This window comes from Schistocerca nitens, chromosome 5 (assembly GCF_023898315.1).
Source record: "Schistocerca nitens isolate TAMUIC-IGC-003100 chromosome 5, iqSchNite1.1, whole genome shotgun sequence".
NCBI classification, from domain to species: domain Eukaryota; kingdom Metazoa; phylum Arthropoda; class Insecta; order Orthoptera; family Acrididae; genus Schistocerca; species Schistocerca nitens.
Window position 1 is genome coordinate 246386317 of NC_064618.1, and position 15731 is coordinate 246402047.

At 39.2% G+C, this 15731-nt stretch overlaps 1 protein-coding gene across 4 annotated transcripts in view; it reads left to right on the forward strand.

Annotated features, from left to right (window-relative positions):
* LOC126260119 (FHF complex subunit HOOK interacting protein 2A-like) overlaps positions 1-15731 on the forward strand; it is a 204048-nt gene that overhangs the window by 143394 nt on the left and 44923 nt on the right. For all 4 annotated transcript variants that reach the window (XM_049957364.1, XM_049957363.1, XM_049957366.1 and 1 more), the window contains 2 exons: positions 851-920; positions 13478-13751. In XM_049957364.1, the coding sequence (XP_049813321.1) occupies positions 851-920; positions 13478-13751 (344 nt within the window). The remainder of the gene's footprint in view (positions 1-850; positions 921-13477; positions 13752-15731) is intronic.

Here is a 15731-nt window from a genome sequence, read left to right on the forward strand (position 1 = left end):
TGAGAGCACTTCAGGGACAAGTTTCACACACAATTTTCTCATCATTAGATCTTCTGTCACTATCTGAAACACAGTGAGTGATTCAAACCCACTTCATCTGATGCTGAGACATTGGTCACTGTTTAAAATTTGATGCACTTTGTCCAAATTTTCGTCAGTTCTGCTCATTGAAGGTCTTGCAGAGCGCTCATCGTCCTCCAAGTCTTCGTAGCCATCTTTGAACGACTTGTGCCACATGAAAATCATGGCACATGACATGGTGTATTCTTTATAAGCTTCTTGAATCATTTCGAACATTTCTGTACCAGTCTTGTTCGGTTTTACACAAAATTTGATCGACGACGTTTCGAAACAGACGCTCGCTGCACTCGTGATGTTTTTGCTCCAGGCGCAGGTGATGAGACCGGTCTGAGCGTGCACCGCTAATCAGGAAAAAATCAGTCTGGAAACTTTATTTACACACCCTGTATGATGTTCATTGAACATGTTTTGGATATCATTGGTTGCTCTCTATTTGCACCACTCATGAGGAACCTCTACAGTTATCTTGTAAACTCATATACTAACTGCGTTGTAAGAGATTCCCAGAAACAAACCCAGGGTCTGATTGCATATGGTGAAAACATGGACCATATTAATTTGTCACGTATCAATTACAGTTCTGAACCCTCATTATTTTAGGGTTGATTTGAATCCACCTCAAGCATACAATTAATTTCAGTAATGTGTGTCCCTCTCAGTGTTACTATTCTTCCATATGAGAGTATGTGTTGTGTTTTGAATGCTTAAATTCTGTGACTAGTTAGTTTCAATTGCAGATATTATACAAAATTCACTTTTTTGTCTCCAGTTTCTTCCAGGGTCTCTTCACCAGTCAGCAGAACATTGGCACCACAAAATGTCCATAGGATTATTAATAAGTAAGTCTAATTTATTCAAGGTGTTGGTTTACCTTTGAACTGCTCCATTATTGGTTCTGTAATTTCTTATATGATATACGGGAGACAGCTTCTTAGTACATCAAGAAACCCTTGCTTAATGAGAACTGCATGCCAGTATTTCAGCACTGAAACATAATTTAACGTCCTGTCTTCATTTGCTTAACAACACAAAAAACAGGTGAAACATATATCAGTGTAATGTAGCAGGACCTCAAACCCTAATATAACCAAATTATCAGACAAATTCATTACACCATTTGGAGATTATCTGTGAAACTATGTATATAAATAAATATGTAAATGTTTGTTTGTTAACAGTTGTATACCTCCAAAAGTTCTTGACCTATTTCTGTGAGTGTGTGTGTGTGGGGGGGGGGGGGGGGGGGTGTAACTTTTTGAGATTTTTTCGTAACAGTGTTTCCCTATTAATAAATTAATGAAAAATTATGCATTGCATATATTTAAAAAATAGGTATATAAAAACAGACAAATATTCAAATGCAATGTTTTGTCAAAATTTTAAACCATTCGGTCCAAAACTTTCAGAGATTTGCAATTAGTAACATTTATAGTGTCTATACAAGTACAGACATAGATGTTCATTTCATCAAAATCTGAAATCTCCAAAAGTTCTTCAGGCACTCCTTTGAAATTTTGACATAACATTGCATTCAAATACTCTTGTGTTTTTATACACATTCTGGTAAATAAGTAAAAGGGGAGGCATTATAAAAATGAACACTTATGTTCAGAAAGAAAAAAAGATAAACAGAACACCTTGAATGACTAGAGATAGAACCTTCATATTCACAGGACCTTACATTAATATATTCTGCAGAAATGATTAGCATTTCAGTCACCTCGGTTCAGCCTGTGTCCTGTTGCCTAGTAAGGCCGGTATTACACTATCAAATTTCTTTGTCAAAGATTTGATCAAAGATGTGATCCAATATTCTGTCCAATATATTTGACAAAGATCTTTGACGTAGCGCTACAAGGGGTATTACACTGTCATCAAATTTTTCGTCAAAGTTCAAGATGGCTGACAACAACTTGTTATTAACCGCAGCAGTTCTACGTACTCCAATTGCATTGTGTGCACATGCGGAAAAGAAGTGGGGGGAAAAAATGGAACCATACATACGAGGTTGACAGCCTTAAAAGTCCTGGGATTACAACTTGATAATAAATTCAGTTGGGAGGAGCACACCACAGAACTGCAGAAACGCCTTAACAAATCTGTATTTGCAATTCGAGTGTTAGCAGACATAGGCAACATAAAAATGAAAAAGCTTTATATACTTTCATTCCATAATGTCATATGGGATAATATTTTGGGGTAAATCTTGAAGTCAAACAAAAGTTTTCAAGGTCCAAAAGTGTGTAATACGTATTATTTGTGGAGTAAATTCACGGACCTGCTGCAGAAACCTCTTCAAAGAACTGGGTATACTAACTACTGCCTCTCAGTATATTTACTTCTTAATAAAATTTGTCGTAAATAATATATCTCTTTTTCCAACAAACAACTCAGTTCATACATACAATACCAGGAACAAAAATGATCTGCACAAGGACTTAAAAGCACTTACTTTAGTTCGAAAAGGGGTCCACTACTCAGGAACACTCATCTTCAATAATTTGCCAGGAAACATAAAAAATTTAGTTAGAAATAAAGATCAGTTTAAAAGGAGCCTGAAAGACTTACTACTGGCCAACTCCTACTCCATTGGCGAAATTTTTAATAGAGACAAATGATGTATTGTATTTATTAATACTATTAGTATTTTTATTTAGCTTAAAAAAAATCAACATGTTCCACATCCATGAGGATCTCCTCAGCACGGATCTATGGAACGAAAAACTAATCTAATCTGGGTGAAGCCGTGGGTTTTACGACGACACGATAAAAGCATTCAATAAAACTTGTTATGTGAGCTTACAGTGGAAGACGTCAAGTCGTACATCAATTACTTAAGAATGGATGAGCATACATTTCTGTATGTGCTCAATGACGTGTATCCTCATATCACAAAGCACAATTTTCACTTAAGAACTGCTACATCTTCAGAAGACAGGCTCACTATAACACTCCGAATGCTTGCTACAGGAGAGGGTTATGTTAGGTTAGGTTAGGTCAGGTTAGGTCTCCAATCTTCTTAATCTATTTTTGTATTCAGGGTTCCTCACGTTGTAAAGCGCCTCATCAGCTTCAGACATCTCTATTAATTCTGTAGTTGTCGGCACACATCAATTGTATTTACCGGCAATGGCCAATGGTTATAAAAACACTACAGACGACAGAACGCTGCAGCGATGCTAGCGCTCCTCGTGGTAACATATCGCATTGCAGTGAACAGAAGACAAGCGATTTCTTTGATCAAATATACGGCCTCGGCCTAGATTTGATCAAATATTGGACGACATTTGTCAAAGATCCCTATTACACTATCAAATATCTTTGACAAAGATATTGGACAAAGAAATTTGATAGTGTAATACCGGCCTAAGCGCAGGGTCTGCCACGAGTCCTATTGAATTGTTCCATGCGTGATGGCATCGACGCGTATAAGCGCAAATGGAGTCCTGTGGTAGAGCCATCCACACTGCATTCACCTGTCTCCAAAGTTCATCTGTGGTTGTTGGTATTGGGTCATAGCACCGCACACATTGTTTCCATTGGGTCATAGCACCACACACATTGTTTCCACTGTTTCGCACACTGACACATTTTAAATTGGCTACACGTCTGTTGATCTGGCGGCCAGGGTAAATGTCTGACGTCTTGTGACATGAAGAAAGCAAGTGTTCAGGCAGCAACATGTGGTCATGCATTGTATTGCTGAAAAATGCCCATCGGGGTGTTGTGCAGAAAGGATACGACTATGGGTCGCAGTATGTCATTCACATAGGTCACACTGGTCACAGTGCCCTGGACACGTGCCAGGTGTGATTTGTGGTTGTACCAATAGCACCCCACACCATAAGGCATTGAGTTGACACCAAAATGCAGCCTTCGTTTTCAAATAAAGAGAACCATGATTAATCCAAAAACACTATCTGATGCCATTCCTGTCTCCAGTGATGTTGTTCCATACACTATTGCCACCTAGCTTGTTTCTCCTCACACATCCAAGGTAGATGGAGAAGTGGACGACCCATACACAATCCGTGCCATAATAAACGGTGATAGACTGTCACCCCTGATAGTGTACAATGTGTTACACTGCTCCACTGTTGAACCAGAGCTGAGGAGGATGTAGATCTGCCCTGCAATACCATTCAGATGAGGTGTTGATTTCTCATAGTGTGGTCTGGGTAGTGCAATCTGACCCATCTCATTGTGTTCCACGGCCTTCCTTGAACCATTTTGCGCACCACTGTTGCACTGCCAAAACACTAGTCCTGCAGCAGCAGTAATTTCCTGGATGGATGCATTACATTTCTCATGCCAATAATCCGACCTCTTACAAACTCACTGAATTGGTGGTTCGGTTTGCACATCCATCTGCGAGGCATCCTGCATGTCTGCTCAGATCACATTTATCCATTACCTCTGGTTTATAGTGACAAAGAGAGCTGCAGGCACTTTTTACTGGTAGGTGGTGTTGCACTGTGATGTCGATGTTGACCTTGGTCCTGCACCCAGACATGGTTCAGATGCTAATCATTTCTGCAGAACATGCTAATGTACATGTCCTATGAATATGAACGTTATATCTCTAGTTTTTTCTGAACATGAATTTAAATATCGGTTTGTTCAAGACCATTTGTCTCCAGAAGTTCTTGAGCAATTTCATTGAAATTTTGACTACCTTTCTGATTTACTTCAAACTTTTACGCATTACTGTAATAAATGTTTAAACACACATAGTCTCTCTCTCTCTCTCTCTCTCTCTCTCTCTCTCTCTCTCTCTCTCTTTCTCTCTAATTATGTATATATATTGCTCAAGAAATTCTGGAGATGAATGGTCTTGAACAAACCAATATTTAAACTCATGTACATTAGTATGTTCTGCAGAAATGATAAGCATGTGAACCACGTCAGGCTTCAGGTCCAAGGTCGACATCGACATCACAGCGCAACGCTGCCTACCAGTAAAAAGTGCCTGCGGCTCTCTTTGTCACTATAAACCAAAGGTAATGGATCAATGTGACCTGAGCAGACGTGCAGGATGCCTTGCAGATGGATGCAGTGAATTTGAAAGAGGGCACATTATTGGCATGAGAAATGTAAAGCATCCATCCAGGAAATTGCTGCTGCTGCAGGACAAAGTGTTTTTGCAATGCAACAGGTGTGTGCAAATGGTTCATGGAAGGCTGTAGAACACAATGAGGTGAGTCAGGTTGCACTAGCCAGACCCTCTACGAGAAATCAACATCTCATCTGAATGGTATTGCAGGGCAGAAGTGCGTTGTCCTCAGCTCTGGCTCAACAGTGTAAAACACACACACACACACACACACACACACACACACACACACACACACACAATAGTAAACATTGTTAGCAAACAGGTATGGTTTATGAGTAGAATACTATTACAGAATCGGAATTTGCAGTAACTATAAACAAGTCAGAGGGGGGGGGGGGGAAGAGGAGATGGAAAATGGGGTGGGAGGAAATGGCATAAAACATGTGAGGGAGGATATGAATATATAAAGAGGGGGCAGGAATAGTGGGGAGGAGAAGATGGACAGAGAAAGGGGGGAAGAGGTGATGGATTGGGAGAGAGAAGGGCAAGAGGGGATGGAGAGAGGAGAGGAAGAGAAGATGGACAGAAAGGGGGGGGGACGAGTAAGTGATGGACATGTATGGGGGAAGGGGGGGAGACAAGGAGATAGACAAAGAAACAGGGAAGGTGAGATGGACAGAGACAGTGGAGAGGAGATTAGGATGTATAATCAGTTCCAATACGTATTAGAAATAAATGCTTTCTCTTTACTATCATTTACATTGAAAGCTAGACTAGAAGACAACCACAAAATATTATCAAGTAATATCCAATACTGTAGCTTTTACCCAGTGATACAGCATATCTAGGAAACATGGCAGAAAGTGATTGAAATTTAATAACTGCACAGTTCTCATTACATTTCTGCATTGTGATTTTGTAGAAATTAGCATGGAAGAAATGAGTTGCAATGGTAGAAGTTTGATTCAAACTGATACTGAATTGCATTACACATCTATATCTAGTTCTGCACTTTGCAAGTCCACCTTACAGCATGTTCTGACAGGACTTCATGTACCACTATTATTTCCTCCTTTCCTGTTCTATAATCAAATGGTGCACAGGAAGAATGGATACCGATGAGCTTTTCTGTGAGGTTGAATTTTTGTACTTTTACCATGACAGTAACTATATGGATACTGATAAGAGACTGATGACCTCAGCTGTTAAGTTCCATAGTGCTTAGAGCCATTTTAACCATTTGATGCTGATAAGCTTATCTGTGAGCTTAAATTTTAGTGTTTTTACCATCACAATCATTATGTGATGTGTATGTGAGGGGAAGGTACACACTGCTTGGCTACTCTTCATCTATGTGATGCTCTGTCTTCTACTCAACTTAACTTGTAGCAAAATGTATGGTTATGACATAGAATTACTGCCACGACCTATCTTTTGGGCATGTATGGGCATACGAGAACTTTATGCCTTGGGGACACCTAGTACCCATTTGCTGAACATGCTTTACAGCATTTCTCAAGGGACCTGAATGCCTGCAGGTGGCAAAGGCTATTTGGATCTTCCCATCTGCTATTAGTTACCCTGATCTCCAGAGAAAGAAACTTGCCCTCCAACATATCCTTCCATCTGGATTTATTCCTGGACTTTTTCACAGTTGCTTGATAATTATTGAAGGCATTTATGAATAACTTAAATTGGAATAATCACATAGATAATGTTGTAGGGAAAGCAAACCAAAGACTGTGGTTTATTGGCAGAACACTTAGAAAATATAACAGGTCTATTACACTACACTTGTTCGCCCACTTCTGGAGTATCCCTACTTCTTACTCTGCCCTCATCATCTCTGGTCTTTTCTGGAAGAGGGCTTTGAGTGGACTATCTGTGACTTACTACTCCCCCTGTCATTTGTCCTCCATATTTTTCTCCCTCTTTTCCTCACTATAGATGGGTTCCTCTCATCCTGGGTCCTGAGGGACCTACTGTTAGTTGTAACATTCTCCAACCTATCCCTCTCTCTTCCTCAAAGAAGGAACTAATATTTCCAAAAGATCAGACTGTGTCATTGGCATTCCTAAACTTTTTGCCACCTGTGTAACTTTTTATCTGTTAAGTGTTCCTATGCCCCATTGTCATTCTTTTCTGGGTCAGTGATTTCTTCATTTGTGTGGCCTTATTGTTCACCATTGCTTTATAATTATTGAAGGCATTTATGAATAACTTAAATTTGAATGATGACATAGACAATATTGTAGAGAAAGCAAACCAAAGACTGTGATTTATTGGCAGAACACTTAGAAAATATAACAGGTCTATTAAAGAAGCTGCTTACACTACGTTTGTCTGCCCTCTTCTGGAATATTGCTGTGCAGTGTGGGATCCGCATCAGATAGGATTGATGTAGGACACCAAAAAAGTTCAAAGAAGGGCAGCTCGTTTTGTATTATCTTCAAATAGGGGAGAGAGTGCCACAGATATGACATGGATTAGGGTGTCAGCCACTGAAACAAAGGAGTTTTTTGCTGCGACAGGACCTACTCATGAAATTTCTATCACCAACTTTCTCCTCAAAGTGTGAAAATAACTTGTTGGCACCCTCCCACATAGGGAGAAATGGTCATCATAATAAAATAAGAGAAATCAAAGCTTGCACGGAAAGGTTTATGTGTTCATTTTTCCTGCATATTGTTTGAGAGTAGAACTGGAAAGGCAGTGAAGTAGCTTAAAAGTGCCAGGCACTTAAATTGTGGATTGCAAAGTAATCATGCAGATGTAGATGTATGTGTTTTTAGAACTACTATGAAATGCATGTTTCTCTTACAAAACGTGTTTTGTGTGAATGCACTAAAATATCTTCAATTGTGGTATTTCTGTCCCATTTATGCTCACATCAAAAAACGTCATATACTTGCACACTTTGGAGCTATTTCTTCATTTGGTTCTGTTGGTGACTACCTAATCCCACATTGCTTTGCAGACCTATGTATTTCTTAATGTGAAACACAACACAGTGTGGCATCAATATTATTTGTTTCTGTCCATACAAATAATATTATACACTATTGATCTGAAAAGACTGAATAAAATTCAGTGATAGCTAATATCTCTGCAAGAAACTTTCAAAGGAACAGCGAGTACCGTACGGTAAGTGTAAAATAATTCAGGGGCCTGAAGATAGAGATACGTTAAATGAAACAAGTTGGTATGTCAGAAGTGTGCAATTTGAGAAGCCTTTAACAATTGTCGTAGGAGAACCATACTGAAAGACCTTTCACAAAACCTGATGAAATTCTGATCATATATATAGGCTGTCAGTGGAATGGAAGCTAGGGTCCATGAAGTAACAAATAACCCATGAATTGGAACTGATGGTAGCAAAGCTAAAGCAGAAATGCTTAGCTCCATTTGCAGATTTACAAAGTAAAATACAGGAGTTCTTTATTTGATGCAGCTATTAATGATAATCACGCAGTACTTCACACTCACTCTGTACCAGTGGTTCCCAATCTGGGTATTAACTGCGCTCTGAGAGGTAAACACACAATTTTCTAAGGGCTAAAAAATAAAAGGATTCAGGTATATTTTGCTACAAGAAATTAAATAATTTTTGAAACATCATTACTATTGCCACGGTTTCATAAGAATGTAATACTGATTACATAAGTCACCAATAATCACCATTTTGCGTCAAATACTAGCATTAACATGTGACACATTGTGGTGTAGATTACAGCTCGTGCAACAAGTGTATGAACAACATATTCCTCATAGGAAACTACATTGAAATCCAGATCATTAGTTGCTTGCAGGCCTAGGTGAATATCAATCGGGACAGCTGAAAATGTGAGTCCCGACGGGACTCAAATCCGGGATCTCCTGCGTACATGGGAGACACACTATCCGACTGAGCCATCGAAAACACAGATGATAGTGCGACTGCAGGAATTTATCTCTCGCATGCTCCCTGTGAGACCCACATTTCCAACTTACTGCCCATGTCCTACATTTGTAGTGCCCCTGCCCACTATACTCATTATTCGTGGTAGTCAGTCTACTGATTGCCATAAGAGTTTGAGCAATGTGTGTGCATCTCCACTGAAGAAGATCATTGGCCAGTAAGCCTTATCCACATGAAGATGGTATCTGTTCTTTCGGACATGTCCACAAGAACAGATACTATTGGTGATCTTGCAGCTTTCTAAGAATGAAATTACAATGAAATCCAGATCGTTAGCCGCTTACAGGCATTGATAAATATAAACAGGGACAGTTGAAAATGTGTGCCCCAACAAGGACTCGAACCCGGGATCTCCTGCTTACATGGCAGACGCTCTATCCAACTGAGCCATCGAGAACACAGATGATAGTGTGACTGTAGGGGCTTATCTCTGGCAAGCTCCCTGTAAGACCCACATTTCCAGATAACTGTCTGCACACTACATTTGTAGTGCCCCTACGCCCCTCCCCACTGTACTCATTACTCGCGGCAGTCAGTCTACCGATTGCCACAAGAGTTTGAGCAATGTGAGTGCATCCACACTGAAGAAGATCATTGGCCGGTAAGCCGTATCTATATGAAGATGGTATCTGTTCTTCTGGACATTTCCGAAACTCGAAGAATCAAATTACAATGAAATCCAGAAAATTAGATGCTTACAGGCATTGATAAATGTCAATGGTGGAATCAGTAGATTGACCACCACAAGTAATGAGTATAGTGGGTAGGGGCACTACAAATGTAGTGTGTGTGGACAGTCAGTTGGAAATGTGGGTCTCAGAGGGAGCATGCCAGAGATAAGTCCCTGCAGTCACACTATTGTCTGTGTCATCGATGGCTCAGTCAAATAGAGTGTCTGCTATGTAAACAGGAGATCCCGGTTTGGAGCCCGGTCAAGGCACACATTTTCAACTTTCCTCCTTGATATTTATCAAAACCTGTAAGCAGCTAATGGTCTGGATTTGATTGTAATTTCATTCTTCGAGAACTGCAACATCGCCAATGGTATCTGCTCTTTAGGACCTGTCCGAAAGAACAAATACCATCTTCATGTATCATATATTCCTTATATAGTCCACCCACTACATGCATATTTTGTATCATGCATCAATCACAGCGAAATTGAGATATATACATCAAATGTGCATAAATGTTCCATAAATTTTCCTTCTCTGACATGAAGTAGTTCCTGCAATAGACCAGAAATTGCTTAATTATTCGCGTTGCAAGAATAAACGAGCTGATTGACAGGACAACATTGTAGTATCTATGTAATGGCTATTATTATTGGTATTATTGTTGTTGTAGCCTGATATCTTCCAGTTTCTGCCATTACAAAGGTAGGGAGTCCAGCAGTGAAGTGATTCACAAACGCTAACTGCAGTATGTGCATTTCAGTGTGGTTGATTTGAAATGGGCATGTAAGGTATGGGTAAACAAGTGCTACTAGGGACAGGAGTGGTGCAGAGGAAGCATGTTTTGTAACAAGTATCCATTGTCAACTTGGGTAGTTAGCTTTCTTTTCTGGGAAGGAGTTGTAGGTAGCACACACTATGTATTCATCATCATCATTCTGTAAAAAGTTTGTTAAAAATAAGCATTACCTATCATCTCATTGACTCATTAGTTTGCGATTTAATAAAACACTCACAAAAACAAAAGATAATCTTTCTTTCGTGTTTTTAATAATAAGAGTGTCCAAGAACATAGTTTTTCATTCTAAAGTCTAGTTCAACACTAATGTTGATGATAATGGGGCAAGGGGGCACTAGCTAATATCTGACTGCACTCAAGGGTAATGCTCTCAGAAAGGATGGGAACCACTGCTCTGTTTAGTGTGTGGATGCCCAACCCCAATATTAAATGTATACGAAAGAAGGAGAGTACAGATTGTGACAGGTTTGTTAGACCTATGAAAGAATGTTATAGAAAGGCTGGAAAATCTAAACTGGTAGATGCTTTAAAATAGACACAAAACTATTGCATGATAGGATACTAAGTTTCATGAAGCACTGGTAAGAGAGAAATCCAGGAGTATATCAATTGAGTGTCCAGTTCTTGTGTTGTGATCATGTACAGACCTCTTAACGTTAAAAGTATTTAAATTCTCTTTAACACTGAGAATGCAACTACACATGTAGAGGCTTTGGACTGTAAAATATTGAGCTCTCTGAAATGGTCTTTGCAAGATTCTCTTTGAGTCAGTGCTGCTATACATCTGATAGCCTTTCTTTGCCACTTGAATACAGTTTTTGAGCTGGGCAATACCCCATAAAACAGTCCTATAGGTAAGATGGGTGTGGAAAAGTGCATAATATGCATATACTAGTAATGTTTTGCTTCATTATTCCTTAGTTTGTACAACAGATAAATTACTCAAATAAGTTTTGAGCACAATTTTTCTGTTTGTCTCTCCCAGCTGAGTTTCTGATCTGCGTGGAAACCTAATAGTTTGACTGTTTTTTATATTCGTTGGAGACATTAATTGAAAACAATATCTTCAGTTTTATTGTTGTTAATTTGTAGATAACTTGCCTGGAACCAGTTAGTGCGTCAGTCCATTGCTACGTTTACATTATGTCAAAGCTCCTCTGGATTGTCGGCTTGTGTGATTAGAGTTGTATAATCTGCATACAGTACTGCCTGACAAAGCTTGGTTGTTTATAGTTACCTTCTGCTTTCTGTTGCTTAGGTGTAATTCATTAAGGTGAAGAACATCCTCTTCAACTCCGTAGTATTGGAGATTTTTTATAAGTATGCTATGGGAGACAGTGTCAAAGCTTTCCCAGAGGAGTTGCACAGGTTGTTTTCTTAGTCTCAAAATGGGCATATATTTTTGTGATGATTGTCTCAACTGCTTTGACAGTGGGGAGATGAGGTCTGAAACCATATTGTGAGGAGCTAAGTAGATTATTTCACTTAATGTGCATAAAATATTTTATAATTTTTTTATATGATTGGTATGAGTAAGATGGTTAATAGTTGCCAGGAGATGCTTGATCACTTTTCTTATGAATAGGTATTACAATAGTAATTTTTAGGCAATCTGGGAAGATTCCTTTATGTAGCATTTGTTTGATGATTTTGGTTAATGGCAGTGTAATTTATTTCTTTATATTTTTTATTATATGATTTGTAACAATATTATGAAAAGGATAGTTACTACTCACCATATAGCAGAGACGCTGAATCACAGACAGGTACAACAAAAAGACTGTCACAAAATAAGCTTTTGGCCAAAAAAGCCTTTGTCATAAATAGACGAAACACACACACACACACACACACACACACACACACACACACACATATATATATATATATATATTCGCGCAACTCGCACGCACTGTTGGTTTCAGCTGCCAGAGACTGTGGTCACGTCTGTGTGTGTGTGTGTGTGTGTGTGTGTGTGTGTGTGTGTTTCGTCTATTTTCCATTATTAGACGATTTGAAAGTCCATAAAAGTCTTCTGCTTTTGAGTTGCTAAGTTTGGCAATTGCTTCACTAACCTGTCTGTAGGGTATGCAAGTCCAGCAGAAGTTGTCGTGTTGCTTACTGTCTAGAGCTGGAAGCAAATCTACAGCTTTAATTGCACCTTCAGTGGGACTTTTATATGAACTAGAACTGATAAAGTGTGCATTTAAGGTGTTTGGTTGGATTGGAATGTTGTTGTGTTTATTTTCGGAGCTTACCTCTGTTTTGATAACCTTCCATGCTGCTTTAAACTTATTTGTCGAGTTAAGTATGTATCTGTCATTGGCTTTCCTCTTGGATGCTCTAATTTCTGATCTATACACCCTTCTTGCTGCTATTTAAGCTTCCTTCTTAGCTTGATTCGGTTGAAATCTGTCATAGTGCACCATCATTTCTTCCCTAAGTTTGCAAAGTGGCATGTACTAGTTTATCAGTTCTTGCGGTTTATTTTTCCAGTTCTGCTTTGGGTGTTTTCTGTAGTATTTGGGACAACATGAGTTAAGGTTTCGTACTAATAATTCTAAAAGTTTCTGTGTTGAATCACTGGCAGACATATCATTAGTGAGTACTATATTCCAGTTTATGTGATTATGATTGGTTTTTAACTGATTCAGTTTATGTTCATTGATTGCCCTGATTACTCTTCCTAGTTCAGTTGCAGAACTGTCTGTTTTGTTGTTTAGAGGATGCCTAAGCCACAGCCCTTCATGATCTAATATCCTGAGGTTTACAGTTACAAATTCAGCTTTATTTGGCTGAAGGTTGCACATTATATTATCTAAGCAAGCACTGAGCTGGGTGGGTTTGTCATTTAAACGGTAGAATTTTATTGATCTTAACAAAATTTGATACTATTTCTTTTGTTACAGATTCTTATCCCTAATACCCAGGAACATGCAGACATCTAATACTGAAGAATCAACATATGAGCAATATGTTGAAGATGTGAGGAAGCAGTACCAACATTGTATCTCTTGTTGTAGTCAATATAAATGGCCTCTTGAAGCAGTATTTCCAGAGTCACAGGAATCTGATGACTGTTGTAGCTCAGATTCTTATCCTGAAGCTGATCATCGGAATAATTTCTATGAGGGTCCCTTCCTGAGGATGTTATTCACTAGGCTTGGTCAACTCCCATACCAGGTATTAAAACAATAAATTATTGGCTAACAATTGTAGCTTAGTGAACTACTGCATTATACACAATATACATTTCACTGTGTAGTCGAATTAAGTCAGGTGATGCTGAGGGAATTAGATTAGGAAATGAGACACTTAAAGTAGTAAAGGAGTTTTGCTATTTGGGGAGTAAAATAACTGATGATGGTTGAAGTAGAGAGGATATAAAATGTAGACTGGCAATGGCAAGGAAAGCATTTCTGAAAAAAAGAAATTTGTTACCATCAAGTATAGATTTAAGAGTCAGGAAGTCGTTTCTGAAAGTATTTGTATGGAGTGTAGCCATGCATGGAAGTGAAACATGGATGATAAATAGTTTAGACAAGAAAAGAATAGAAACTTTCGGAATGTGGTGCTACAGAAGAATGCTGAAGATTAGATGGGTAGATCACATAACTAATGAGGAAGTATTGAATAGGATTGGGGAGAAGAGAAGTTTGTGGCACAACTTGACTAGAAGAAGGGATCGGTTGGTAGGACATGTTCTGAGGCATCAAGGGATCACCAGTTTAGTATTGGAGGGCAGTGTGGCGGGTAAAAATCATAGAGGGAGACCAAGAGACGAATACACTAAGCAGATTCAGAAGGATGTAGGTTGCAGTAGGTACTGGGAGATGAAGAAGCTTGCACAGGATAAAGTAGCATGGAGAGCTGCATCAAACCAGTCTCAGGACTGAAGACCACACAACAACAACATTTCACTGGTTGATCCACTATGGAATGTAACTATGTATGTGATAAGTGAGGCCCTGATTTTAATGACAAGTCATATTTTTTCCCCTGAACTTTGGGGTGAATTTTACAACAATTTATGCATGAAACCAGTCATTGTAGTGTAGAAAAATGTATTTTCTTTGTGCACATCAAGTCATGTTCATACATTTTGTAGTAATAGCTCACAATCCACCCAACTTTCGCCAAAATGCATATATGAGGGGCATTCAATAGGTAATGCATCACATTTTTTCCTAAAAGCAGTTTGGTTTTATTCAGGGTTCCAATACAACATATTATTTCCCACTCTTTTGGCTACAAAACCTTATTTTTCAACATAATATCTAGTCAATACGACAGCCTTACACCACCATAATGAGATGGCCTGTACTACTCTGCTGGTCAACATTGGAGCCAATGTCCTGCTGCATGAATAACCTCCCCATCATCCACATACTACTTCAAATGGAGTATGCTGTGGGCGCACACTTCGGACATCGTAGCACCTGCAGCATCGTCATTCCACTTTACGTCCACTCATCACAGGACGACTGCATCACAGGGTGTATATTCACTAGGAAAACTTACGTTGTCTGTGTTGTCAAAACAAGGACTTAAGTGCGGCCACAACACAACACACCACCAGGTCTCCACCAACGGCCGCCAGGGACCGCTACCCATTCGCAGAGCCTGCAGAACAGCTTCACCAGATGTTGCAACTAGCGTAGGAACTACTTCGCTGCGCCAGACACGTGATCGCAAATAGTTCCGGCAGATACATCTGCCAACGGGCTTTATAAGGTGGTGTACTGCTGGCAAAAGGCAGTTCAATGCACCGCTTCGAAGGATACAGGGCTGCAGCTACAGCCAGACGCCTCTTCTATCTGGCCAATCTCTTGGTATAGTTGACGAACCTCTTGACGTTGTAGAACTATTGGTGTTCGCTCCCCGTGAAGAGTCGGGTCTTTATTACTATTATTATTATTATTATTATTATTATTATTTGTTATTTTGTATTTGTGTTGATCCACAGTTGGGATTGAGTTGGTTGTTCTTTTGGATATTGTATTATTGTTTCATTTTGGTGAGTCCAATAAATTTTTTTCGGACTTGCTTTTTCTGCATTTATATCCTGCTAGTGCAGCTACTGCAGATTACATCCTTCATTGGGTCAAACAGATGGAAGTTGGAAGGAGCGAGATCTGGGCCATAGGGTGGATGAAGAAGAAT